At 29.8% G+C, this 24,853-nt stretch overlaps 2 protein-coding genes across 6 annotated transcripts in view; both read right to left on the reverse strand.

Moving 5' to 3' along the window:
• Nucleotides 1-6,919: 6,919 nt before the first annotated feature.
• On the reverse strand, nt 6,920-15,301 carry LOC129917073 (endoplasmic reticulum mannosyl-oligosaccharide 1,2-alpha-mannosidase). Its single transcript, XM_055997393.1, has 7 exons — nt 14,817-15,301; nt 14,539-14,748; nt 10,831-11,287; nt 10,617-10,765; nt 10,353-10,544; nt 7,872-8,059; nt 6,920-7,808 (listed from the first exon to the last, which is right to left on the reverse strand). The coding sequence occupies exons 1-7, from the start codon at nt 14,922-14,924 to the stop codon at nt 7,160-7,162; spliced, it is 1,953 nt and encodes a 650-aa protein (XP_055853368.1). The 5' UTR covers nt 14,925-15,301; the 3' UTR covers nt 6,920-7,159.
• A 4,150-nt stretch (nt 15,302-19,451) lies between these two features.
• LOC129917070 (protein RUFY3) overlaps nt 19,452-24,853 on the reverse strand; it is a 43,309-nt gene continuing 37,907 nt past the window's right edge. For all 5 annotated transcript variants that reach the window (XM_055997389.1, XM_055997386.1, XM_055997384.1 and 2 more), the window contains one exon: nt 19,452-20,306. In XM_055997389.1, the coding sequence (XP_055853364.1) occupies nt 19,706-20,306 (601 nt within the window). In that variant the 3' untranslated portion in view covers nt 19,452-19,705. The remainder of the gene's footprint in view (nt 20,307-24,853) is intronic.

Raw genomic sequence — 24,853 nt, forward strand, 5'->3', positions numbered from 1 at the left:
TCTTGAATATTGAGTTAGACTTTATACACCATCTATGGACTCAAAATTATATAAAAAATTTCTTTCATTTTATCAGAAAACAAAACAACAAGTTTTCAGACTTGCTTAGCCAAGCACTACCAATTAGTAAATGAAAAAGAAATTCAAAGTAGTTTAAAATTTCTGTACTGTTTATATTTTGAATCAATTTTCGTAAACCTCATTCCTCCAAAACCCATTATCATACTCATTAACAATAACAAAATAACACCAAAGCACTCTAACAAAACAAAAACTTTAAATAGTGGCAACTTATTGAATAATCCAATTGTGTAAATGTAAATAATGTATGTAAAGCTTGTAACGTGACTGTTTTTCGTTTTTTTTTTTTATATTTTTATAAACATTGATTTATCAAAAAAAAAAAAAAACAAACATACAACAAAGACCAGTTTAGTAAAACCGATTCGTTCTCCAATTTAACAAAGAAAAACAAAAAACTATATAAATTTAATATTTCTTATAATGTTTATAAATTTTAAATAGTAAACCATACCAAAACGGAAAATTCATAATCTTGTAAATATTGGGATCGAAAATACTTTAAAAAATGATCTCTTTTGAAAAAAAAAAACAAAACTTAATGTATTTTTAAAAATTTAACTCACATTTTTCAAGTTCTTTAAAAAAAATACTTGAAAATTGTACTACAAAAATAAATATACATACATACTTCAAATTATTCACAATGTTTCTAAAAAAAATAAAAAATACAAAAACAATTTGCAATAAATCAGAATTTTCTATTCAAAAGTAGAAAAGTAATTTTAAACAAAAAAAAAAAAATATTGAATGCCGTAAAATAAAGTCGAAGTTTTTATCAATGTGGACAAAAAATTATCATAACTACGTAATTCTCTTAGTAAGGGTAAATAGTTTTAAGATTAAAAAAAAAACAAACAAAAAAATTAACAAAAAAAATAAAAACATCAAACAACACATATGCTACTAATAGTAATTTATTTAATGAGAATAATAAGAAACAAAAAGATCGAATTAGTTATGTAAGTTTTAGCTCTTAGACTTAAACAAAACAATTGATTTATTAAAATACCATCAACAAACAAAAACAAAAGAATAAGTATTTAAGATTAAACATTTTAAAAGCAAATAAAAAAAAAACTCAAAAAATAAACAACAAAAAAACCTAGAAAATTGTGTAAAATGTATTAAATTTTTAACATTTAGTGTACAATTTTAATATTATAAATAAAGTATTTTTATTTTATTGTTTTTTGTAATTTAATATTTGATTTGAAAAATTTTGATAAACAAAAACATCCTTGCTATATGTAATAAATAAAATAAATAAAAAATTATTTGAAAGACAACAAAACAAAAAAATGTAACGTTTAAGTAAAAGTAATTTAAACAAAAATGAAAAAAAAAAAATTAAATTAATTTATAGACTATCTGATGGTATATTATATATAAACATAAAAATTATAAATAGTGTTTTATAAATTAATATTAAAAAATAAGGTAAACGAATGCTACCGAAAAATAAATAATAAATAAGTAAAAAATAATAATAAAATTGATGATAATAACTACAACTATTAAATAAAAGCAAAACAAAACAAAAAACAAAATTATTGAGATGATAATAAAGATGATGAGAAAAAAGTTTTAATTACTTATAGTGGTAGTTTTAATATTATATTTTTTTGTTTATTATTTTTTTCGTAAGAAATTTATATTTAAAAAAAAAATAAATAAAACCAACAAAATATATAGTTAATTGAAATTTTCGATTATAAATAATTTCGAGGAGAGATATACTGAATTAGTTCGTTTTTTTTTTTAATTCGTTATTTTACTATAATTTTATTATTTTTATTTACTTATGATTTTTTTAATTTATAGAAAATTTATCTTATCGTCAAACAAAACAAAAATGAGAACAAAAACGCAAATGATTTGTAGATTGTTTTTTTTCTTATTATTAGATAATAGTTTCTATTTTTAATTCTTAATTTAAACAAAGAACCGTTAAAAATATATACAAAGTCAAACTAAGACAAACATTTTTAAATACAAAACACAAAACATATATACATACACTTGTTTTATTTTATTTTTTATATTTCTATTTTATTTTTGGAGTTGTGGTGTTTTTGTTGGGAAGTTTGGTTGCAGTACCAGAGTCGTTGGAAGAAAGGGTTGTTCTTTTTTAAGAGTTTATACAGGAGATTTAGAAGAGCTGCTATTAAAAGTAAGTATGTATGTACCTAACACAGAAAGTAAGTATGTATATGTATGTACTTGTACATAAATTATACTAAAAATCTGATATATGGCGGAACTCTAAAAAAAATAATTTGTACGACATACATACATCCGACACGGTCGCACGAACTTGCTATTTTTGTTGGAGGTCTTTAAATTTTTAAAACTTTATATAGAAGTTTGGTACACGTAAATTTAAAAAAGAAATTAAATATGTCAGAAATGAATTTGAGTTTCACAATGAAATGAATAACATATCGAACTTTAAGACGGGTAGTGGCACAACACGATTTTTCGGGAGAAATTAAAAAAGAAAATTTGCATAAAACAGTTGTATTTGATACTTGAAAGCTCTCTAGCTAGTTGTGCAGATTGAGTCACACAAATTGGTACGAATTTAGATCTTAATCCTGCAAACTCTAATATCGATCTTATTCAAAATCGACACTTATTGAGTTTTGACATTATCCGTCTCAACTTTCGATATGTATGTTAAAGCTAGTTTCTACATTTCACTTTCACTTCATATTCATCAAAATCGATTTAAAATGGATTTCCATACTTCGCTTATATCGGCATCGATTGCATTTATTTTCGAAGTTAAAACGCAAACTAGAAAGAAAAATTTTATAAAACAATTGGAATGAATAAAATTACTTGTATGACAACTGTTTTGATTTAGTTCCTTATTACAGTGTCGTTTGTCTATCGATAGACGACTTTTGTCGATAGTCGATCATCGAAAATGAATTTTGGTATTGTGAATCTCTTTCGACAGAAGACTTTTGTCGATAGTCGATCAGCCAAAAAGGTATTTTTGCACTGTGAATCGCTTTTGTGAACGATATTTTTTGTTTAATCGTTCGATTTTTTTCGTTTACAATTTTAATTTCGACTAAAATCCAAATCATAATTCATAATAGCAAATATCTTGGTGGAAAGAGATGCACAATGCCAATTTATCGTTTCCATCAACTTTAATCGCATCGAAAGTTGAACGACACTCGCAATAAGGGCCTTTTAAGAGTTTTCAAAAAAAAAAATAAAGTAAATCGAAGGACAGAACTTTAAATTCCGAGGGAAATTTTTCATGATCAAATGACCATGTTTAAAATATGGGAAACATACATTCCCAGGGAAACTTTTTTTTTCGCTTGAAAACTCTCGAACAAAATCTCTATGCTGTTGGCTTAAAAAGCTATTTAATGAGTTTTATTGGTTAGATATTCAATATTTATTTCTTCAGGATCAGGGGAAATGGCAGAAAGAACTTCATATTTTATATTTAAAACAAAAATGTTCAATTTGTCATTCACACATAACATGATGCATTAACAATTACTAATATTGCAATATCTTACACGTTCTTCAACAATATGTATAGCAAAACGTTCATAGTAAAAGTTTTTCGAAACACCTACGAATCCGCAAAATGTGTTCGAATATGGAATTCGGAGCAGCTAAAATTCGAAAAAAAAAACGGCAGAAAATAGAATTCGAATGACAATCAGGTGTGGAATCTGCTAACGCGATAGTCGATAGTAGATAGTCACGACAATTTTGCTCCATAAATCGTTGATTTTGATAATCAATTACCGACAATCGTGTTAGCCGATCCCTCCGCAGACAGCCGTGAATATTTTATCAGTTTTTCTTATCCTCGTATGTATTAGAAAAAAAAAAAAAACAATAAATGGACAGAAAACTGCAAAGTCCACTTGAATGTGCCATTCTAAAATGTTAAATTTGACCACATTATAGAAATATTTTATTTTAAATAAAACAAATATAGTCTATGTTATTTATTGTTATTTATTTATTAATTTTTTTCTATACAGAGAAAAAAAAAACTTAAATTATTATTACATGATACACTTATGGATTTATTAATTTAAATTGATTGAAAACAACATTTACTAGGTAGATACATTTTATGTAATTACATTTAGGTAGATATAATATAAATGAAATTAAAAAAAAAAATAAACAAAACCAATTGTAAAATATTGCGTTTAATGTGGACGAATAAGTAGGATTTAACTAAATGAAATTTAATCACGTTTAAATTCACAATTTTTTTTACATAGATACATACATTACATACAAAAAAAAAACATACAAATAGACAACTATAATTAACATTATTTTTGTTTTTATTTTAGAGATTCATTTATATGTAATTTAATTTATTTTTATTTTTTTTATAAATTAAAAACTAAAATATTTGAAATTAAAATAGTTTTACTTTAAAAGCGAGATTGAGTATCAATTAAAATTACATATTTAAAAAAAAAACAACATTTTGTTTGTTTTTTTTTTTTTTAATTTTTTATGTATTAAAGAATAAAGAAGGCTTTGACTAACATTTTATCTTCTATCCAATTTTTTTTAATAAAATAAAATTCCAGTAGAGAGCTTTATTGATAGAAATTACTAATTAAAAAAAAATATAAAATCCATTATTTATACAAAAAAACATGACTGTAGATGATTTTTTTTTTTGTGCAGCTGCGTAAAGATTTTTTTTAAAGATTTGTATCTGTATTTTTTATTTTCGATAGTCGCACTGAGGCACGTTGTGGTGCGCTGAGGTATTTTATGTGCCACTTATGCACAGATGTTTTTTTTATAAGTGCCAATATGTATTCGGGTCAACGAACGAGGGAAACATCCAACAAATTTAATAATTCTGCACGAAAACTTATTATATTATACTATACTTTATTAAAGTTTTTTTCTTTATTTCAATCCAATGTTCTATTGGTGAGTACCACGTCAAGCTTTTTTTCGGCAGATATGAAAAGCAATCTACAGCATAGATTTTGTAAGCAAGCAAGAAACCATTCATTCAAATCGCAGAAATAACTGAATGATAAATACTGTGTAACAGTTAATTCAAATCAATTAACCCCAATAAAATGCATTTCAAGGCAGTCTGTTGGTCATAATTGAATGTGTTGAAGAAGTCTTAAGAGAATCAATACTTCGGCGAAAAAAAAACATGTTTTGCAAATCGTCACTTCCAAGTGTTTTTGACTTTGAACAAATACAATAATTGAAGGTTTTTTCAATGATCAAGTACACAAGCTTCATTATATTCGACCCTAGCAAGGTACACTTCGGAGTGGAAAACTTCTCCGATTTCACAGAAATCGCACTTTTTGAAGACTTGGGGACCTGTATGACCAAACTAAGAAACTCACCAATATCGTGAATACAAAATTCCCTAGGAATGTTTCCTTTGTTTCAAACATGTCTACGAAATTGATCCTCAAGAGTTTTTCTCGAATTTTTGGGTATGTGAAATTAATTTCCCAGGGGAATTTTAATGTAATTGCATGGGATTTTTTGTGCTCTGGAAATATATTCAGAGGGGAGATTCACAACGCCACAACATTTGTTCGAAAAAGATTTAACATAGTACAAGAGATTTACGAAAGTATTAAAAAAAAAAAACATTGTGGCACGACACTCCATGAAGAAGCAATGCCTAGCGACCACTATTTTTGCATGCGTGTAATTTATTTGCATCAATGGAAGGGGTTTCAATTTACCGCCCAGCCCGAACTGGTAATGATACTTTTTGTTAAAAGCTTTGTCAAATCCTCACAGAGGAAGTACCCCTGTAAAAATGCTTTTTAGGTGGTCGAGACTGGGATGCGAACCCAGACCTCTGGCGTCATAGTTCATCAAGCAACCGTTGTTCATGATAGGTTTTGTGTTGTATGACTCTGGAAGAGGTAATGCAACAAGACTTTAAGCCAAATATCCGCACTGATCAAATGAAGTTAAATACCCTTCGGTATTAGAAAAGTTTTAGCAGAGATGAAGAACTTCTCAAAATTAGTTCGAATAAATCATTAGATATATTATGGTTCATGTTAAGAAGAGCTTTTGGTCAACATAACGTTAGCATAAATGAAGCGAACTACCAGCTCAATAAGTACACACAACGGCATCTAAAACGTCACAGAAATTAGGTGCGAAACATAACAAAGAATGAAAAAAAAGGCATTTCATTTTTTTAAATATATCAATGACCAAAAGCGATTAGCTGGGCCATTAATTAAAAATATAGAAATTCGTCATTGTTACGCACGTTACGCTAGGAAACGAGGTACAAAACATTCATCTGATTGTATGTACCTTGCTGCTGCATAGTGCATGAACTGTCTTTCAGGCAGACAAACTTTCTCATAATTGATCCGTGTGTTATTCAATTATAACAAAATATACCTGGTTTCTAGTGAATTGTTAATATTGAAACTACAATTTTACAGTCATATGAAAAATCAAACAATGTACAACTTGTTCTACTAATAATTGTTATGAATTCCCTGAATTGATTTCATTGTGCAGTGTAAAGAAGAAAAAAAAACTCAAAAAAAGATTATTAAGTTAAGTTTAACATGTTTTTAAATAGAATTATTTAGATAATTCTACCACAACCCAAAAAATTTCGAAATAAATAGAACGAAAACTGCATATTCAAAATTAAATTTTAAAAACTATAACTAAACTAGCCTCCCTAAATGGACTAAATATCATGATAATAAAAAATTTTTTAAAATTGTGTACATACTAAGCCAACTAAGCAGTAGTAGGTGTTTTAATTTTCTTTTTTTTTTTTATTTTTTAATCAGTTTATAACTTTTATGTATTTTTTTTTTGTTTGTTCTACAAAAGGACACAGGTTATCCATCCGACTTTTCTGGTAATTTTTTTAAGTTTATAAATAAATTAACATTCATACAAAATCGCAGTTTATCGTTTGTTTTTTACTTTTTTTTTTTTTTGTTTTCTTTGTTTAGTTCTATTTACACAAAAATAGTTTCAATCAGTTTTTTTGTTTCATTTTTGCCTTCATTAGTTTACCCTTTTTGTTATTTTTTTAATTGTTTCTTATTGGAAGAGGATGAGCTTCGGTATTGAATATAAATTTATCTAAATCAATTTCTTTGCGATCATCGCTAAAGAGAAGATAAAAATATTTCAATGTTTCACCTAGCCAAAAGCTCTCCATGAGATCGCGTAGCCGTGGATTGAAAACACTCTTAACATTGCCAATAGACGAATAGCCATTAGCGACTTTGGTATATTTTTCAAATGACTGGAATATATTCCAGCCCATATCTTGATATGTACGATTGCCTGTGATTGCATAGAAATAATACAAACTTTCGATGAATTCTGGTCGCAGCAAATTGTGCGCATCGTTAGACCGAACCTGAATTTCAGGTTCATCATCTTCGACTGTTGAGAAGTAAGTGATTTCTGGAGCAAGTCCAGTTGGTTGTTTCATATAGGTTTGATAACATGTCTCGAGAAGATCTCTTGCCAGTGTTAAATGAGATTCTGGCATTCCGAATTTATGTCCAAGTAAGAGTGTTCCAGGGAGGTAACACGTTAGATGATCCATTTTTGCTTTGAAATCTTTGCCATTAATTAACTCGCCAATATAGACATGTTGTTCTTTGGGGGTTTTACGTACAAGATGATTAATAACTCCATCAATGGCAGTTTTGTAGTCTTCAATTAAACTGCAAAAAAAAAAAAAACTTTAAATAAGATCTCTGTGAATGAAAATTTTATAAAATACATACAAGTCATCAGCTTTTCGTCCAGTTTGAATCCATTGTTTAAGAAGGTATTCATAGTATGAATCTCCCCTTGCACCCAATGAGATTGTTGCGAAATTTCTAAAGGTTCCGGTATTGGCATTTATAAAAATCGGAACCAGTCCGTTATTTTTTTCAAGCGAGTGTATTTTTTCATTCACACGATGAACAGCCTGTAAATAGAATAAAATATATTGTTATATACTGTTCAACCCAATCGTTAAGTACAAACATAAGAGAAACACAACGCTATTGGTTTTTATTATCAAAAATCGGTTAGTTGAGCGACACGGAAAAATATATAAGACGCGACACGCGACCAATACAGAAAAGGGATTTTTGAGATAAAAAATGTACTATTTCAATTTTGTTCATTGCGCTCTTATTGGCGGGCGTTTCGATTTTATCAAGTATGTAGGTTTATAGGTACCATATCAGGTTAAATATGAACTAGCTTGAATGGATTTGCGATTACTAACGCCCACTTTAAAAATCGTAATTTTTAGTAATTTTTATTAACTCTTATTCCGGTTCTATTGATGAAATGAAATTATCAATATTAAATTTGTATTGTGAAAAATGTTTTTATCGAGCTTTTCATACACCTAAAAAAGGCCCCTGGTTTTAGTTGCGCCACTAAGATGTTAGGTAAACTTGGCAATGCTATCATGACACTTAGATCATTCAACATTATTAAAGTAGTGGTGACAATCATTTCATATTCAAGTCGTTAGCACTTGCTTTGTATCGGATTTTTTTTAAATAAACCTATCTTCAGTGCATGAGGGTTTTCTAAAAAAAACCTTAATGGCAGTAGTGTACTTTTTGTGTTTTATAGGAAATCCACGCAATAAGATTAAGAAAACAACAAACTAATATATTTTCTCAAAACTATGAACCTTTTATTTGTAATGCATTGCAAAAAAAAACATTTATCTTGTTTCATTTTGTCTTAACTTTATAGCTTTTTTTATATTTTTTAAATATAGGATCACTGGGGCGTATGTGGAACATTTTTTTCAATAGAAAAATTAAACAGGTAACACAATTTGTTTTAACATTAAAAATGGGTATAGTTGTCGTTTATTGTTTACTGAACTTGAAAAAATTTTATTATCATTTGAAATATATTTACGGTAAGTAAGCTAAGTACAATTAAAACACAGGCAGTCGCAGGACGCAATTGGCTTTCTTCTCAAAATGAAAAATCGAAATTTCGGCCTTAGGCTAGTTCTGCATTCATGCAAAGAACTATGCCATTCTTTGAAGAAAAAAGCCACTTTTTTAAATCAAATTTTTAATGTGAAAAACCTATATTTTTAACCCTTTTCCTTGTAAAAGTTTTTAAGATATCGACTTCTTGCAACTGAATGCTTGAATAGAAAAACAGTGTCATGACATATTTTTTTTTGCAGGTGGTAAACTCTTTTCGAAAGGAACATTAACGTTCATTAATCGTTTAATAATAAGTTTTTACTGCTATCTTGTAGTTTAAATTAGGAATAGCAACGATTAAGAATAGGACCGCAACTTTCCAAGCAACCTAGCGATTGGGAGGCTGACGCACTACGAATCCAGCATATGAACTTGATGGTAACACACACAAGTTTTTGTTGTTCATTCAAAATCTTCAATATACATTGAATGCACAGGCACCATCACTGCAAGTATGAAAAAGCCATACACAAACCCCTTGTATTTAATATTTAAGTTTCGTTTCAGCAAATGACCCTTAGAGGGGCTTGACAAAACAGCATAGTATTTTCAGGTTCCTTTTATAAAATTAATACGGATGGAGGGAAGAGCAAAACTAAATGTCGGGATAGAATCAATCATCTTATTCAACCGCCCATCGTACTACCATCTAAATGTACAAAAAAAGCAAAGCTGTTCGTTTTCAAGTTTTAGAAAAGTTAATTGCAATTATAGACCTTATCGCAAGCTGAATAAACACAAATATTCATGTATACAATAACCTTGCTACGGCAATCACATTTTTAAAGCGTTATTCTTTATCAGAGTATCATGCCGTATCTAACAACTTCTCAAACACATTTTATCACTATATCTCATTAAATCTAGATTTGTTCCAAACAAAAACATTTTTTTTTTTTTTTCAAATTGCTTTTGCCACAGAATCATTTAAATAACTGTTTATTATCATTCTACGTCAATATCGATGTTACAGTTTTATTAATTCTGACTTCAATTTGTATACAAAAATTAAAGATTCCAGCCTTGAATAATTAAATTTAGCACACGATAACATAAAAGACTCTTGATATAATCTTATGCAAATAAGATTGTTTTATATACAAATATATGCATAGTTCATAGTGTACAGTTGTACCTCAAATGATAAATGTAAATTTAAATAATTTATAACAGACACCAAATACACAAACATCGACTCAACCTGATTTACATCAATGATAACAAACAAATCCACAGAGAGTATTCACTTACCTCTTCATATATCTTGTTGCCGGTGCTTCTGCTTAAATCTCTAAATTCCAATTGCAATGTTGTGACTTCACTTGTTGAACTATCTGGCGACCATTTGGGTGAATGCGCCGACATAGATGCAAGATTAACATCTGAATATGGAATACCAGATGGCGAGAGGAAGCATGGAAGTAAACGATTACCTAATTCAACCTAGAAAAGATAATCATTTTTTTATTGTTCGTTTGTTTGTAATGAAATTAAATTGAAAAATGTAAGTCATACAGATTTTTTTAGGAACATCTTATCACCGCTCAAATGGTAAGAGGTCAAGAGACCACCCAATACACGAATGGTAACTTCAAATAAGTTTACATCACGATTGATATCGAAATTTAGGAATTGATCGACCCAGTTTCGAGCTTCTTCGAATTCTAAAAAAAAAAAAAAATACTTCTCATTTCAATTGAACGTTTTTTTTTTTTAATTTTTATCAAACCTTCTTGTAAATCCATTATGTACATTGTGTCTAATGAATCGACAATTGTCAGTCCCAGACCGAACCAATCGTGAGAACTCATCGATACAGGCTTCAAGTTATCGTGACCCCATGCATATTCTTTGTAGCCCTTCCATGAATGCTTGAAAGCATCTACAATAGCTTTTTGCCGACTATTCGAAGGTCCTTTGAAATCTGAAGGAGTGAGATCAGTGGTTTCTTCTAGATGATTTATAAAATCATCGATTCCACTTTCGGCAGCTACTTTTGCATCGTTTTGCATGAGTCCTACTCCAGGTTCATCCACAACATTTGGTGGATCTGGATCATTGTCTAGAGATTTAACGGGTGCAATAAGTAAATTGGCGTTTTCAGGAGTTTCTGGAAGATCCGGTTTTCGTTTCGATGTATCTGCTGCCATTTCTGAATGATGGTGATCCTTTGGATGAACTTTGTGCTGAAATAAAAATTAGAGTTTTATTAATTGGAACACTTTGCTTTATACAAACAATTTATTATGTAAATAATACTATCTATTATAGATATTATTGGAACCAAATAGCAAGCAATTCCGTTATGCAGTTTATGATTTAATTTGATGATTATAACGAACTGATACGGAAAAGACAGACGTGTCAAGAAAATCACTTTTTTATAAGTTGTCCATCATTGTTTTTTCATGTAACTTATACCGTCGTTACATTTTCTTTAATGTCACGAAAATCTTTTTATTGTTAATGACGAATCGAGTTCAACGACAGTAAAAAAAAGTAAGGTTTACCTTTCTGTAACTTTCTGCATTAAAACAAATTTAAAAAATTCTAGATTTTAAACTGCTCTCTTTGAGGTTATCAGACATTTTTAAGAATTTTTATGTTTTACGAACTTACCACGATTTACTGTTCTGTTTTTAAACGAAATAAATGGATCAAAAAATATTTTCCCGACGATTCAATTCGTGACCACTTAAAGTAAAACCCTGTCCAAAATCCGGGAAAATATTTTGTGATCGATTAATTTCGTTTAAAAACAAAAGTAAATTGCGGTAAGTTTGTAAAAAATAAAAATTCTTAAAAATTTAAATAATGTTCCAAATGCATCTTATATTGCTCAAACATAAAATATAATAAAAAGTCGACCGACTTAATGAATGCTCCAAAAGACTTATGACGATTTAGTAGTCTGTCTATATATCGCCGCGGCCTATGGTTTAGTAGGACTATTGATCAGATTGAAAATATATGAGAGTACGCACTTTAGTATCAGCCGATAAAAAGCTGGTATTGCTCCACGATTGCCTTAAAACTTATTAATCGATTGCAAAATTTAGGGGGCCAAAATAATACTCAGAGCTAATTTTCATTTTATTTAAGGGAACATACTTTAACGCAATCATATTGTATTCAAAATTAATTTTATAGAAATGAAATGTTCTGGGTAATATACGCACAGTAAAATTTCTCAATACAACAATGATAAATAGTGGAAAAATTAAAAAGGAAAATGTTTTTTTTTTTTGTATTGTAGTATAAAAAATCGTGAAAAATCAGCACTTTTGAGAAAAAAACAGACGAAATGATTTTTTCAGGTATTGATTATTTGGATGTTTAAAGTTTTTTTTTTGACATTTTAGCGAAAACGATACATCAGACAAACAAAAAAGTGGGACATAAATCTCTTCTTCATACACATATACCGTTTTTATAAAACTGAACATTTTTTTTTTTTTATTTTTGGAAAAAACTTAAAAGCTTTTCTTTGGAGAATCTATTTGTACTATGATTCTACCAGGTTTTCAGATAAACGATTATCAGAAAAGTTTAATATTGATTCAGCAGCATTGGATTGTTAAAACGCTCCCAAAACCAAAATTCTCAAAAATAATATTTCTTTTTTATTAGCACCTTCTTATTTAGGGAACTTATCATGGCATGGTAAGTAGATGAAATAAGGATGTAGTGCCAGATTTGCTAGAAAACTTGGCTGGACACTACCCTGGCCCTTGTCAGGAATGTTTAAGAAAAGAAAAAAAAAAGTTCTTTAATTTCTCTGTAGGAAACCAGCCAAAATATTTTAGAAAATCACTTTAATAGCTTAGATGTCGGTTATATGGGCATTCAGACACAAATGCGATCTATGCTACTTTAGGTACTTTATGGTCTATTCTCTAATTAATATTACTTTAGTCCTAACTACTGGGTGGCATCATAATTATAATTTTGAAAACAAAATTCAATTGTTGCAGTCTTTATATTGCACTAATTTAATCTTAAAGATAAATTTCCATTTAACAGAATTTTTAAATTGCATAGAAAAAAAAATAATCAACTGTTTTGTTTCAAAGCCGTCTGACATTAGGTTTCCATGTTTTACTTAACTTTGGAAAATAGTCGCAACTTAGTACCCTCAATTTTATAATGTAGTTTTGTTTTCAAAATAAAACTGACTGGGCACGTTCAGGAAATATTAGGGGCTAGATATTTAGGCAACGTCATTTTCTGAACGGAAATTTGAGTAAATTGCCTAAATTAGTTTGGATATGATGCTATTGTCAAATTTCGAAATTTACTTAAGTATTTTACCGATCGCATGTTGAAGACACCAAATTTCACTTAACTTTAATAAATAAAATAATATTAATTATAACCGATAATGCACTTTTTACTCGTTTTTCACACAAATAAATTCAATTTTGCTAAATTAATTCGTTAATTAAAAACAATCTGCTGTCATGTTGATAAGAAAAACTTCCTAAATTTTTAGGGAACATTTTCTTGCCTAACTTTCCAGTTAGCTTTCCAATAAAATTACCTAAATTGGAAATATTTTTTTTGACAGCTGACCAATCGGAGACTGAGAAATTACCTAAATATTTAGTGCCTAACGTTTCTGAACCTGCCCATTACCTAAATATTTAGTGCCTAACGTTTCTGAACCTGCCCACTGTCATACCTACTTAAAGTAAGAAAATACGATAACAGATCATTACTTGTTAACGACTATCATGACTGTAAATTACAGTGATTCATTTTGAAGCGTTTGTTTTCATCAATTATTCATTTGATTGCATGATCATTACGTGAATAGGTTAATACCAAAAGGCAAAACAATACAAAAAAATATATTAAACTCACTTTTTCATGTGAAATAAAAGTCCTTAAGTAAATATTTTGGTAATAATTTTTCTTACAAACCCATTACATATTTACTTTCGATCAAACAAATATTGTTAACTCAATCGGAAGCGCTCTATATTTGTTTACCAACAAATGCATTCAACCACTTCACTTCCGACTTTTTTAAGTCAACAAGGCACAACACAACCAATAAAAATTGTTATTGACACACTTGTCGTTGACAACAACACTGTGCCGCAAACCAGCACACATAGAATCTGATTAAATAAACAGAACTGGAGACGGAGAGCCTTTCACAGTTCACACAACCAATACAATCATTTTCAATGGCAATCTTATCAGCAGCAAGCACACAACAGCAGTGTTGCGAATGCCAGAAAACTTGCACGCCCCTTCTTGGCACGAACAAATACTGTACGATAATTATTAAAATTTTCCTCAAATCACAGCCGAAAGAATTGAGTATAAACAAATAGAAAAAGTATTCCTAGCCTCTGCTGATGATGATAATGAGTAAAAAAAAGTTTTATTTTTAGCAAAACAATCTCGAGAGAAATTTATGCAAACTTACATCTTTAAATGGCGCCACATTGATATGACCGATGCCAACAGCCGCATTCAAGCCGATTGATTCTCCAGCGGAATCTGCGGATAACGCATCCTTTGCAGTTGTCTGTGAGACAATTTGATCACCTGGCAGGAAGAGCACGACAAATGTACAAAACGCAGAAATGCTAAGAATGATGAGATTCCTTTGACAACGAGGCAATTGATTCCATGTCTGAAATTGTACATAAATTCGATTAGGATGATTTTTCTTTTATTCTGTGTGGAAGGAAATAAACTCACTCGACGAAGACTTTTCCTTTGTTGTAAATTCTTAGGGACTTCTTGGCTGGAGGAACCAACTGGCACCGGTAGAGTAAGGGAAATATGATCGCTTTTTTGTTCCAGCATTTTTTTTTTTTGTAATTTGTATTTTGTGTAATGGAAGTGTTTTTTGTGTTTGTTTACAGATTCTCTCAAATTCAAAATTGTTTTTTTATTTGCTTAGTAATAAAAATAAATAACTTATAGAAAAATTTCACTTCAACATGATTTCTTTTGAAGAAGGTTGACGATGATGAGACTACAGACGACGAAAAAAAAAATGTAATTTCTTTTTTGTTTTATTTTTTTGAGGGCAAGGGATCTCTAAGGGTATTTTTGTGTGTTTAGTTATTGAATATAAAAGAAAACAAAAATTACATTGGTTTATTTAGTAAACTATACATATTTATTGATAAGCTAAATTAGAAGAGAAAATGAATTTTATTTTTTTTGTGAAACATTGAGCTTTTCGTTTTCACATTAAAATCAGCAGCGCACAAAAATAAAATCCATAACCTACCCACTGTGGAAATTTTCCCTTACTAAAATTTTATGCAAAAACGTAGAGATATGTCAGATTTTTGACATATGTTGGCAGTTTGAGAGAGACTGGTGGTAAATACAGGGATGATATAAGTTGGAACAGTGAGTCTCAAACTTAAAAGTAGTGAGGTTACGTTACGTTAATAGAGTAAAAAGACAATCATGAGGTAAAAGTAATTATGAATATGAATTTTAAGCTAAAATGTTATTTGATAAGTAGAATAGAGTTAAAAAAATCTGTTTTGACTAGGGAAATTCTGATTGTTCAGTTTTCATAAAAAGTTAGATAACGTAACATATCGGTTATGTTTCTTGACATTTAGTTACGATTTTCAGGAGGAAATTTAAATTAAAAAAATTAGGTTGGTAATACCCACATCTCGAGTTAAAATCACAAAGCTAATGGCGTTTTTAATTGGCAATCCGGAATTGTTCTTCGATTCGGAATCCCAATTGAACAGTTTTTTTTTTTATTCCAAAGAATCTGAAGTTTGGTGTGAATGTATTGTTTGAGTTTAACATGTTTCACATATATGTGTATTCGCGCCAAATTTCATTTGTATTTGTGCTGCAAACATTTTGTACTGCTGACATTTAAATCTATGAATGTGTGAGTGATTCTGCTTCTGATTCTGTTTTTAAAACCAGAAGAGAAATTCTCTTTTTTCAGAATCAGAACTGTCAGTTTTGTCCAATTGAACTCATTCAGATTGCTTTTTTTTGCTTCCAGATTGCCAATTAAAAACGCCATAAGTCTTAATATGTGTACACATTTGGTCGAATTACAGCATACGATAATACTTTGGTTCCACCTACACTAAATCCGAGGTTTAGGTAAGTTATAAAACTACAACGGCCACTTTTTGCAAAAAGTCAAAAAGTGAACATTTTAAAAATCATTTTATGGCAGTTTTTCCGACCACAAAATTAAAAATAATGATGCAGAAAGCTTATTTTTTGGTTTAAAAAACAATTTTTGTAATTTTTTTCAAAAGCAAATAGCGCTAGAAAGAAATAAAATTTTTTTACTTTTGTAAATTTCCCACTTTTTCACTTTTTAGGTCATTAGGTGTGTTTTTTTATTACCACCGGTCTTAACTGGACAAAAAAAACACAGTCGGAGCTAAGCAATTTACATGTTAAATACAACAACACTTTAGCCCCTTGGGCTTAGTTGTTTAGCCCAGAGAATTCTCTGGGCTTAACTTTTTTAACAGATTTAAATCTGTGCTACCAAATTAACTTGTTCTTAAATTGTTTAGAATTTGTTTAAAAACACCAAAACTAATGTTTGGAATGGCAATTATTGTTTTAAATATTTATTTATTTATTTATTATTTAGTTAGTTATACTTTTTTTTTCAAAAACACACAAGAAAACCCAAAAGCGAAAAATATAACAACTTTATATTTGTATGTGTCAGCTGATTTCGGAACATTTAATATGCAGTGATGCCAATTTTTCTCGCTAAGCCCCGAGGTGTTTTTTTGTCCAGGTAAGATCGGTGGTAATAAAAAACACACCTAATCATGAAGTAAAAGTATTATTATGAATAGAGTAGAATAGAGTTAAAAAAAACCTGTTTTGACTAGGGCAATTCTGATTGGTCAGTTTTCATAAAAAGTTAGATAACGTAACATATCGGTTATGTTCCTTGACATTTAGTTACGATTTTCAGGAGGAAATTTAAATCAAAAAATTTAGCTTGGTAATACCCACATCTCGAGTTAAAATCACAAAGCTAAGTCTTATGTGTACACATTTGGTCGAATTACAGCATACGATAATACTTTGCTTCCATCTACACTAAATCCGAGATTTAGGTAAGTTATGAAACTACAACGGCCACTTTTTACAAAAAGTCAAAAAGTGAAATTTTCAAAATCATTTTATGGCAGTTTTTCCGACCACAAAATTAAAAATAATGATGCAGAAAGCTTATTTTTTGGTTTAAAAAACAATTTTTGCAATTTTTTTCAAAAACAAATGGGGCTAGAAAGAAAGAAAATTTTTTTACTTTTGTAAATTTCACACTTTTTCACTTTTTAGGTCATTGGAGTTAAGGCTTTAGAATAAATCTCGAGATTATTCTAAATCTACTTACCTAAATCTCGGATTTAGGGCAGGTGGAAACATAGTATAACGATCACACCTTAGCTTTTTGACTATTGCAGTCTGTATTTAATCAGTAGAAAAAGGTAGAGACACAGACAGAGCGTCGTCAATACGTGAACGTAAGATCGTAATCGTATGCCGTATTTAAGTCTCTGTTTTTCTTTTGTATTTGGAAAATTTAAAATCGATATTTTCCTAAATTCTCAATAAACCTTTAAAAAATCAAATTTTAAGGCGACAATGCAAAAAGCTCTAATTGTGGTTGTGTTTTTTTATTACCACCAGGCTTAACTGTACAAAAAAAACCGCATCGGGACTTATCCTGAAATCTTGGCAGCACTGTATATTGAATGTTCCAAAAACAGCAGATACAACAAAAATTTACAGTTGTCATATTTTTTGCTTTCGGGTTTTTCTTGTATGTACATATAACAGAGAGCTACAAAAATGTTAGTTAAATACATTTTGTCATTCCAAACGTCAGTTTTCAAGTTTGGTAGCACAGATTTAAAACTGTTCTAAAAGTTAAGCCCAGAGAAATATCCGGGCTAAACAACTAAGCCCGAGGGGCTTAGTTGTAGTATTTTACATGTAAATTACTTAGCTCCGACTGGGTTTTTTTTTGGCCAGTTAAGTATAGTTCAATCTAACACTTATCAGTGTCAAAAACAAAATGCAACTAGGTATATAATACTGTTCTTATTCAGACGAACTTATATTGGATTAGGTTTTTTTAAACAATCTCTCCCAGTCTCATGTTAGTTTCAAGTTTTTGAAGGTCAACCATGCAATCAAGAATGCAGTTGTTTTTACACGTTAAGAGAATACTCTTATTTCTTACGGCCATATTATTCACTCCGGATTAAGTTTGGATTAAAGTCAATTATAAATCCAATCTTTTAAATCTGAATTTCATAAATCCAAGGATTTAATTTTTTGTTCATATTATTCACTAAAAAAAAGTTTTGTGATTATTCAATAAATTTTATATAATTTGCATTTATCTTTATTTTTACTTTTCGAAATGCTTGACAAAACAACTGAACACTGTAAAAATTAGTTTTACAACTGGATTTATAAAGTTAAACAAACCTCCAGAGAGCAGTTTAAATTTATTTGGATTTAACGAGATTGGATTTAAGTAGTGAATATTACGGATATATTGGATTAATTTTTGATATTTCTTTACATCCAGATATATTGGATTAATTTTTGATATTTCTTTACATCCAGATTTTACCCAATAAGGCAAATATTGGTATACCAATCGCAACGTGCAAACTCATGCTGAAGCAAGAAGCTATAGAGGCAACAAACATACGATGGTCAAACATTATAACTTGCCAAACGACCAAGCAGATCTGGCCTAGGCTAGATCCAAAACGTTCAAAAAATTTGTTGTCTCTAAGCAGATTGCATATCAGCTCTGTAATAGGTGTCTTAACAGGACACTGTCTCATAGGTAGACACGCCATAAGACTTGGCGTAATCTCTAACGACTTCTGTAGAAGTTGCCTTGATGAGGAAGAAGAAGAAACAATCCAACATCTTCTCTGCTCATGTCCTGCCCTTTCCAGTAGACGTAAAAAATACCTGGAAAAATATTTCTTAGAAGATACCAGTGAGCTAATCAATACTGACATCTTCAACCTTCACCGCTTTATTAAAAGCTCCAACTGGTTTAATTAGTGAGGAATTTCCTCACAAAATCATGGTATCACAACGGACCAATAAATGGTCTAAGTGTGTCAGTTGTTTTCCTGACAGCCATTTCTACCTAACCTAACCTAACCTACATCCAGATGTATTTTTAAACTAGTGAGTAATATGGTCGTTAGATAACATACTTACTCCTTATGGGGAAACACTCTTTCGAGTACATCCAAACTCCAGATAACCTTTTTTGACTAAATGAGTGGCACAATTAAAAATATCTGTTTTAAATTAAAAAAAATATTTAAAGTTTAGAAAATATATAGGTACTGATTTTATTTCTATATAAAGGCAATACATTTTTTTATTTTATTTTCTATTAATTTACTGTAAACAACAATAAGACAAAATAAATTATCATCAACACATATATTTTTTTGTAATACTTTACTTTTATGTAACAACGAAAACTAAACTTAACAATACCTAATATACGATAAAGAGAACCAATTTCAATCAGAATCAGAAGCAATTTTAATAAGAGCCATAAATAATATCTATTTTCTCTTTGACAAACTAACAAAGCAATTATCACAAACTCTCACCGGTTTCCCCACTTGACCATGCTCATTGGGAAGTGGAAAAGTTTGTTCGGAACAGCTTTTACAAAAAATCTCACCACATTGCCGACAATGATGTTTCCGACGAGTCAAGTTGAAATCCTTTTTACAGGCCATACAATTGGTAGCTGTATTATCTGGCGTCCATATACTAACCTCAGTCGGATTGGACTTTTCAGCTTTGTTAGCTTTCTCTTGAAGCTCTGAAACTTTGAGCTTATTCACACTCAATTGAATACCTAATTCTTCGAGTGTTGTTTGAGCTTCTTTCCATTGATTGCGAACTTTTTCAAGTTCAACTTTGACGGCATCATTTCGTTTTGCTTCTTCGTTCAGGTCCTTAATGTAGCTTTGTAAATTTACAATTTGCTCCTTGAGCTTAACTTCTTTTTCTTGTAGCGAAACTCGCCATTCTCTTTCGACATGAGCTTCAGCAACTGCTAAGGCGGCTCTCTCTTCGGATGCTGTCACTTGATTTGAGAGGGTTTTTGAAGTGTCACGCAAAGCTTCACCCAGATTTGATTTGTCATTTGACCATCTATACAGATAAAGAATAGGGATATCAAAATTTTGTAATGAAATCATATACATACAAATCTAATTAGAACTTAAGAAGGTTAATTTTTGTTAGAAAATAAATAAAATATACATAAATAAATATTTTTGGTAGCCTTTAAAAAAAAAAAAAAACAAAAATTGAATTATAGTAAAGTTATCCTAAATTTATTTAAATAAAATCTTGAATAGCAAATTATCTCATTTAGGTTGTAGTGAAAAACAGGTAATAATTGTAAGGGTAGCTATGCATTTAATGCAAAAAGCATTGAGTGCCAAACCTACGGATAATGAATAAAAAATGGCATATCATTTTCAAAACAAAAACAAAAAACTATCACGACCAATTTATGAGGGGTGTCGATTGTTTTCTAAAAGAATGAATTTCTTAGGATGCTAGTATACTAGTAACTTTTTGTATATTCGTATCTATTCGGGCAGAAGAGCACTAGTAGATAAAATTATGCAAAATTTAAAAATTTAAAGATATTAGTTTCAAATTGTTCTAAAGCATTTATTCCAGCTCATTTTTGCTGAAAGAAAAAAAGTAAATTTCCCTGGATGTTTTTGTTGTTGGACTCTGTGTTAAATTTTAACTCACGAAAATTTATATAACTTATAAGTTATAACTCACGTATAGGGAGTAGAGCTTGTCATGGTTCAGCTGAATATTTGATGATTTTTTTTTCTGATTCGTTACAGTAGAATTCCGCTTCGTTCTTATTCAAAGTCGACTCGTGAAAAGTAAAGAAAACGAAGATCACACCGCACTGGCATTACCATGTTATTTAATCGCTGCTGCTGAATGTTAAATATGGAATCACCAAATACATTGGTCGACAAGAATAAACAAAAAATCGGGAGCAAGAAATTTGTAAGGTGATTTCAATTGACTTTAGTGTGCTGAATTCAAGTCTAGTTTTTGAGTTATACTGATACTGATCACTATTTTCACTATAAAGTCTCAAAAACTAATTTTCAGTGTAGTTCTTTTTGATGTTTAATCAAAAAAATACATATGTACATATATAGCAACATATTTCCTTAATATGTTGCTTTTTAAAATCCAAATCAGAAGTCGCAAACTGGATTTTGGTTCAAAAAAAACCATTCACTATGTTATGTACCATGATTTTGAGATATCATAAATTTCTTTTTCTAATGTCTTTGAGAAAAAAAAAATAATATTGAAAAAAAATTTAAATATATTTAGGACGATCAAATATTGCGATTTGAGATTGCATAATTAGATTTGCAAAATAACATTTTACGGTGGTGTAATTCGAAGTCAAATTTACCCAAAAAACGCGTTTTTGACCTCTTAAAATTCAAGTATTTCAAAAACGTTACGTGCCAGTGAAATTTGGACTTCGGAAACTGCAAACAAAATTTCTTTAGAAAAGTATGGTTTGGTTCTAGCTCTATTTTCGTTTCCGACCAGTGATATTAAAACTGTCGATTTTTTAACACTATGCTGGTAACGAAATCAGCTGTGAATTGAGGTAACCGCTGCTTTCAACTTGGTGTAACTACAAAAATAGGCTTTTGAAAAAAAAAAAACATCGTCATGCTTTATTGAAAGAAATTCCTGTGAAATGTACGCTGGTAGATCCAAAGCTGATGTGATCAGCGTACAAGCTGTTACCTTGCAGCCCTCATAAAATATTCAATAACATTCAATGTTATTTTATAAATTTGGTAACTCCTTTGGTATTTCTACCTTAATTATGTGGATTAGCTTTTGTTGTAATGAAAGGGGTTTTTTTTTAATATTTTGCATTTGTTTTCAAGTGCAGAAAATCTGTTAAAATACAGTTACAAAAATATAAATTTTTGTTTTAAATAAGTTTATTTCCGTAGACTCTCATATCATGATGTGGGCTTATTGATGTTTGACTTAGCAGTATTAACCCTCTGTAGGCACACCTCTTTTTTGCGAATTTGGTTTATACTTTTTTCATGTCGCTAGAACCTTTTTCGGTCTCACTATTTTATAAAGAATCATATATGAAATTGATGTAGAATTTTCCGAGGAATCCGAATATTGTATTCAAAATTAAAGAAAAATGTACATTCACCCTTATAAAGACAGTTTTTTGTGACCAGATTTTATTTTTGTCCTGCCAAATACGCACCCGTGTGCCGACAGAGGGTTAATAATATAGTCACGTTCAGGTGCCAAATTTTAGTTTCGCACCGCGTAATGGGTGTCCCCCTCCCCACACAAAAAAGATGCCAATGTTTGTAGTCAAAGTTTTTCATACAGAAAAGCGATCAACAGCGTTTTGTTTCGTCCTTCGCGTTTCCTTAGGGGTCTGGGGTCTCCTTTAAAACTCTGGCGCTGTGTAACTAAAATTTAACACTTCTTGAACCAGAAATAGCCGCGACAACAGAAAAGCGATTTTTTGGGACTTGAGTTAAAAACAAGCTTTCAAGAAACAAAAGATGGTAACCACACAAATTTTTGTCCTCGGTTTGCTTAGAAGAAGAATAGATAGGTAATTATGTAAGTCATTTTTACCAGAATGATTCGTAAACGACCTACTCGTACCTTCACTGTACTGTATTGCTTAGTGGAAAGAGGTTAGAAATGCAAAAGAGTAGAAGAATAGCAATTAGAACCCGATGAACCGCACACCTAAGTCAACCCACCTTAGAGGAAGATTTCTGCTCCAATTCGTAATTCTAGCAATCGTCAGAAAAAGATAAAGTTGTTAGAAAAAACTCTTGATCATTCTTTAGTCCATGTACTGAATTTGACGGAATGATAAGGATTTAGAGCTTACCGCCAAGTCCGCAAGGCTAAGCAGTAGGGTGGGTCAAAAAAATCGAAAATTTTTTTTTTGATTTGGTACTCCGAAAAATCGATTGCTAGACCCCTCTAGAATATACACACCAAATATGAGCTCTTTATATTAATGGGAAGGTCCTCCGCTTTGCAATTTTCCATTCCACTAAAAAAAAATAATTTTTTTATTAATTGACTTTTTAGCAAATTTCTTTTCATATTCTTGTAGGAAATTGAACGCTCTACAAAAAAGGCCTCATACACTTTTTTCGTTTATCTAACCGTTGAATAGATATTTGAGGTCCAAAAATCGAGAAAATCTTTAAAAATTCGTTTTTTGTTCTTAATTTTGTAACAAATTGAAAAATTATAATGATCAAACGCGCAAGACATATTCTTGTTGAAAATTGATTGCTCCACAAAAAAGGTCTTATTAACTTTTTTCATTAATCTAACCATTCTAAAGATATTCGAGGTCAAAGTTAAAAAAAAATATAAAAACATTTTATATTTTTAAAAAATTTCTAATTCACTGAAACTTCATTATTTTCAAATTAGCAAGATATATTCTTGTAGGGGCTTAAACGTTCTACAAAAAATTCCTTGGAATGAAATTGATTGCTTTAACCGTTTAGAAGATATTCGTATCCAAATCGCAATGCATACGGGTCATAAGAAAACTATTGAAATCAGTGAGCATTGGTTTGGATACGAATATCTTCTAAACAGTTAAAGCAATCAATTTCATTCCAAGGAATTTTTTGTAGAACGTTTAAGCCCCTACAAGAATATAACTTGCTAATTTGAAAATAATGAGGTTTCAGTGAATAAGAAATTTTTTAAAAATATAAAATGTTTTTATATTTTTTTTTAACTTTGACCTCGAATATCTTTAGAATGGTTAGATTAATGAAAAAAGTTATTAAGACCTTTTTTGGGGAGCAATCAATTTTCAACAAGAATATGTCTTGCGCGTTTGATCATTATAATTTTTCAATTTGTTACAAAATTAAGAACAAAAAACGAATTTTTAAAGATTTTCTCGATTTTTGGACCTCAAATATCTATTCAACGGTTAGATAAACGAAAAAAGTGTATGAGGCCTTTTTTGTAGAGCGTTCAATTTCCTACAAGAATATGAAAAGAAATTTGCTAAAAAGTCAATTAATAAAAAAATTATTTTTTTTTAGTAGAAGCTTGATGTATAAATGGAAAATTGCAAAGCGGAGGACCTTCCCATTAATATAAAGAGCTCATATTTGGTGTGTATATTCTAGAGGGGTCTAGCAATCGATTTTTCGGAGTACCAATTAAAAAAAAAGAATTTCGATTTTTTTGACCCACCCTACTAAGCAGAGATACACTTTTTCATCGCACTTAATATTGCGCCACAGAGTACTATTTCTAAAACTACTGAATCTTTGAAAGTATATTTTTGTTTTAAATCTCCGTTCCTGGAGTGAACAAGTGGTTTGTGATTCATCATAAACAAGTGGTTTTGTGCTACCTATATCCACAGAAAATGTTGCTATTAATTAAACAAGTTGTTCATCTACGTTATAACGACATTCATTACCTCCTGGTTAGCTGCAAACATTTTTTATACTTACCTTTTCTTATTTTTGTACTCTCATTTAACTTAAAAAAAATTAATATTGAAAAATGTCGTCAACTTTTATCATTTTCAAAATAGAATTTTATTATTATTATTATAATTTATATATATTATTGTATATATATGT

This window comes from Episyrphus balteatus, chromosome 3, assembly GCF_945859705.1.
Source record: "Episyrphus balteatus chromosome 3, idEpiBalt1.1, whole genome shotgun sequence".
Classification (NCBI taxonomy): Eukaryota; Metazoa; Arthropoda; class Insecta; order Diptera; family Syrphidae; genus Episyrphus; species Episyrphus balteatus.

What these genes read in the sequence shown, in the direction of transcription:
- LOC129917073 (XM_055997393.1), bottom strand. Translation starts at nt 14,924, where the DNA reads ATGCTGGAACAAAAAAGCGATCATATTTCCCTTACTCTACCGGTGCCA. An exon ending in ATGTGGCGCCATTTAAAGAT is followed by an intron (nt 11,288 to 14,538) that starts GTAAGTTTGCAT and finishes TTTTTATTTCAG; the next exon opens with CACAAAGTTCATCCAAAGGA. An exon ending in CATAATGGATTTACAAGAAG is followed by an intron (nt 10,766 to 10,830) that starts GTTTGATAAAAA and finishes TTTTTTTTTTAG; the next exon opens with AATTCGAAGAAGCTCGAAAC.